A 4,797-nucleotide genomic window follows, 5' to 3' on the forward strand; every position below is an offset into this window, starting at 1 on the left:
TATACACATAGTCGATAACATGGTTGAGGCACTGTGTTACAAGCTGGAAAGTTGTGGGTTCAAGTCCTGATGAGGTGGATTTTTTTTTCAATTGACCTAATCCTTCCAGGTGCACTATGGCCCTGGGGTTGACTCAGGAATCTTCCTGGGAGTAAAGGGTGGCCAGCGTGTAAGGTTGAGAAACTTATTGTCATTTGTGAGCTGATAGTCTAGATATTGTGGGACTCTCAATGTCTCACAACCCTTGGCGTCTGTGGTCTGTTACAGGGATAGTTTTTTTTTATACATGCAGTTACACAGACTTGATAGCACCATAAGCCTTGCTGATACAGTAAGGAGAGAACATTAAAAGAGTTAATTATTTTCAAATCACTGTCATTTTGAAAAATATGTCTCTGTGTTGCTGAACAATGTTGGACCATAGTTATTGAAAACAAATGGCTTTAGTATTAGTGGTGTTAGTTAACCCTTTTGTAGTCCATTGTACTTTAAGGGTTAAGAAGAGTAAATAACTTCAAATCTATCTTATTTCATGATATGTAAGAACTCAGTATTTTAACTTTAAATGTGAGAAATATACAAATTCTATAACTGATTCCGTGTATTAGACGAATATGTTTAAGTTAGAGGTCTAGTCGGGAGTAAGTGCCCATATTCATATTTAAGTGTACTGAAGTTTAATGTAAGTAATGTTTTACATTTACTTGTCAGCTGTTGGGAGTGGTCGCTCCAAGAAGGAAGCTAAACATGATGCAGCCAAATGTATCCTCAAAAGGCTCAATGAATTGGGAGTTTCATCAACACCAGAACCTGACCCAGATGAGATAGTACATGCACTGAGTGTAGATTCACCATACAAAGGCATGCTACAGGAGAATGCTGTAGGTGCATTACAAGAACTGTGCATGACACATGAAATTCAGGTTCCAGAGTACAAGGTGATAGGTGATGAAGGCCCACCTCATGCAAAGCAGTTTACGATCATGTGCCAGGTGTCCAAACTTGAGGAATCAGGTTTGTTCAAATATCAATGAGAAAAGTGAACAGTTTTCTTGCAGTATTACCATAAACATCTTGTGTGAATGCAGTCTTGGAATCAGATAAAGGGCAGAACCAATGAGAGTCCTCATGACCTCTTATATTATATTTCAGCATCCTGTTGTATTGAGGCATCATCCTAGTTTTTACTAACGTATCCATCAGTAATACAACTTTAAAAAGACCTTAGGAATATGTTGTTCACTAAAAAACTGTCATAGTATTAAAATGCATTTTTAGTGGACAGCATATTCCTAATGTCTTTTTAAAGTTGTATTATTGATGGATACATTAGTAAAAAATAGGCTCATGACCTATATTTGTTATTGTGAAAATCCAAGCTTTTCACTTGCCGGTAATGAAATCAGTACACCTCGTTTTGCCCAGATCCTTCTTGTAGTTATGTTGCTGTTTTTATTTTATATTTAATATGTGTAGTGTTTGTGGTTTATTAATGAAGATTTTAGGTCATTATCAATCAGCTGTGAACATTACACCAATAAACATGAGAAAAAAACAGCAACACAACTACATCAAGGACCTAAGCATGATTAGGAGTACCAATTTTTTCAACTTGCATGTGAAGAAACTTGGATTTTAATATGAACTTTAATCTTTAATTTATATTTTTGCTTGTTTCACTCATCAAGAGAACAATACAGTGTACTAACTTACAGTCACATATAGACATATCTGATGATGGATGTGTGTATGGCAGAAACATGTTGTATTAACATAGTCAAGAAGTGAATGTAATGTAACAATATGAAAAAATCACACAGCCATCTGAGCATTCAATGGAAGTTGCAGAAATAAGACTGATAAAAATAATATTATTGTTTAATCACTGCAACAGGATGCCCAAATGTAATATTAACAAAATCTCATTTTAGAACTGCACACTGGCAGTTTAGTAGAACATCCAGTTAATGCTCCTTTAATATCTTCCCTCTTTTTGTGTTAAATGTCAGTGATCATCCCAATTCAGTATGTCCATGTTAAATGTCTTCCACTCAAGGTTTTCCTGAGATTGGTGGTGAAATCCATTGCTCCCCAAAGAAGCTGTAACTGAGGGTCACAGTGTATTTGCTTCTCTGCTGAGATAACTTTACTTGTGTTATTGCTGTACTCTGCTTTCCACATTCTGTGTAAAAGAAAAAGTCTTGCAAAGTTCCGTTTCTTGTCTGTCTCTCTGAATATTTCACTTCTCCACTACACACAAAATGGCTTCTGTTCCAGAGATCCACTGTATTTCTTTTCCAGGACACAGATTTGCCAGAGAATAGAATGTTGCCGTCCACACTCCTCATATTGTTTGGTACTTGGAAGTAATCTTTGTCTGATTACTGTAAAATTTAAATTAATAAAGTAATGGATTTATTTTGAGAGACTGCAATATATAAAATATGGCTGTAAAGTTGTGGTGTGGTTTTCTAACAGTTAGTGCTACACATATGAATGAGAAACTATGAGAGTTATTAGTGAATTTCGGTATAAGGTGCATTTATGTCTACATGCATCCCATTTGTGTTTCACTTCTTGCTAGACTCAAGTAAGAGCATGTGGAGTTATAGGTTGAACAGCGTCTCTGATTCTTCAATTCTGTTGGTCTATGTCATCATTTGTCACACACACAGTAGGCCTTTTTTTATGTTATATCACAAGTAAAAGTCTTGGGGTATAAGGTCCAGAGATAAAGGTGACCAAGATTCTGAACTTCCTCCTGTGATCCATTGACCTGGTAATACTCATTTAGGCCTTGCATACTGATGCAAGGCTTTTTTTTTCTTTCTTTCTTTAGTGGGGTGGGACTAAGTCCACTTGGTACTGCCGCCACTTTTGGCTGTTGTACCAGCCCCAGATGATAGATGAGGGTGATTGTGGAGAAATTGGTGGAGTGAGGATTGGCAGGGGAACCGAAGTACTCGGAGAAAACCTGCCCCAGCACCACTTTGTCCACCACAAATCCCACTTGACCAGACCCGGGATCGAACTCGGTCCACTGCAGTGGGAAGCCAGCAACTAACTGCTTGAGCTGTGGCATGGCCCGGGTAAAGACTTAATACCTTGGAGAGAGACACACAGAAAGTGTATTAAATACTTGTAAGGAGATTTGTCTAGAAGTTGCCACAGAGAAAGCTAAAGACAGCTATTACTTGTAAGTCTATAAAATATATTTGATTTGTTTCATTCTGGTCCGTCACACTAACAGTATCATAAAAAGATAAAACAGTTCCATCCAGTGTGACCTGTGAAGTTCCCCCCCCCCCAGTTCTTCATGCCCTTACATGCTTCGGTCCTTAGAGACCATCACCAGAGGGACATCAATACAGTTTGGAAACCACTATTACAATAGGTGTTCTGGGTGCCAAAAACTTAACTAACAAAAGATCATTAAAAAAATTTAATATATAAAGACAGCTGCTGAAGTTGCGAAAACTTTGGATTTTGTATCAGTTTGTGTCTTGTCAACATTGTATGTGTATATACGCGTGTATATACAGGGTGTCCCAGGAGGAATGGACCAAACTTCGGGAGGGTGTTCCTTATGTTAAAGTATGCCGATATAACCCAAAACACCTATGTCCAAAGTTGAACGGTTACGGAGATAATGGCCCGAGAAAAGTGTGGTCTTCTNCTCCCGAAGTTTGGTCCATTCCTCCTGGGACACTCTGTATATATATATATTGGCACTCAGAACACCTATTGTAATAGTGATTTTCAAACTATATCCATGTCCCTCTGATGATGGTCTTTAAGGGCCGAAGCATGTAAGGGCATGAAGAATTGAAATAAGGAAAAAAATCTGCACCAGTCACACTGGACAGAACTGTTTTATCGTTTTACTATAAAAATGTGGTACAATTGAAGTATGTGAAAATGATAGTAAGAAATCAAAATTTCATCCATGAAAATGTTAGAGGAACACCTGCTGCCATCCAGTTCAGAATCTTTTGTCTTCTGATCTGCCAAAGAACCTAAAGATTAAAGTAAACAGGTGCATAATTTTATATATTGTTTTGTATGGGTATAAAACCTGATATCTCTCACCCCAAGGGAAGAATATATGCTGGAAATGTTTAAGAATATAGTCATGAAAATAATATTCCAAAGCTAGAAGCATTAGAATGGAAAAATTATTATAATGAGGGGCTTCATATAATTTATACTTTTTGCCAGATATCATTATAATGATTAAATCAAGAAAGATAAGATAGGTGGAGCATGGGAAAGATTAGAAATGTGTCCAAAATATTAGTCAGACCACTGTGGGAACCTAGACATAAATGGGAGGATGATATTAAAATGGGTGTTAAAGGAATAGGGTCTGAGGATATAGACTGAATTCTTCTGGCCCAGGATAGGGTTCAGTGGAAGCCTGTTGTGAACATGGTTATGGAACTTCAAGGTCTATGAAAGCCAGGGAATTTCTTGTCTAGCTGAGCAACTGTTAGCTTCTCAAGAATGTCATTACTCCATGTGCAAGATATACTTTGGTTATGTTGATGTAACTTATTACATTTTTCCAATATAATCCTGTTTTGAAGAGGAAAATCTGATTGTCCACAGGAAAGCTTGGCTCTAAATGAATGACATTTGCATAATCTGTTATAGCGGTTTCTCGTACCAAGAAGCAAGCTAAGCAGCTGGCAGCCTTCAGAATGTTGAACAGACTGAAAAGCTCACTTGCAGATGTGCTCGCCTCTACAGCTGGTGAGAAAGATGGCCCATCAGAAAGTGTATGTACACTTGTTGGTC

The 4,797-nt window shown here is 37.6% G+C and overlaps 1 protein-coding gene across 2 annotated transcripts in view; it reads left to right on the forward strand.

Annotated features, from left to right (window-relative positions):
* Positions 1 to 672: 672 nt before the first annotated feature.
* Positions 673 to 4,797, forward strand: part of LOC111862371 (RISC-loading complex subunit tarbp2) — a 12,063-nt gene continuing 7,938 nt past the window's right edge. The window contains exons 1-2 of one of the 2 annotated variants that reach the window (XM_023847695.2): positions 673 to 1,014; positions 4,654 to 4,778. In XM_023847695.2, the coding sequence (XP_023703463.1) occupies positions 690 to 1,014; positions 4,654 to 4,778 (450 nt within the window). In that variant the 5' untranslated portion in view covers positions 673 to 689. The remainder of the gene's footprint in view (positions 1,015 to 4,653; positions 4,779 to 4,797) is intronic. The other variant, XM_023847703.2, reaches the window with a different exon arrangement.

This window comes from Cryptotermes secundus, unplaced genomic scaffold (assembly GCF_002891405.2).
Source record: "Cryptotermes secundus unplaced genomic scaffold, Csec_1.0 scaffold674, whole genome shotgun sequence".
Lineage (NCBI taxonomy): Eukaryota > Metazoa > Arthropoda > Insecta > Blattodea > Kalotermitidae > Cryptotermes > Cryptotermes secundus.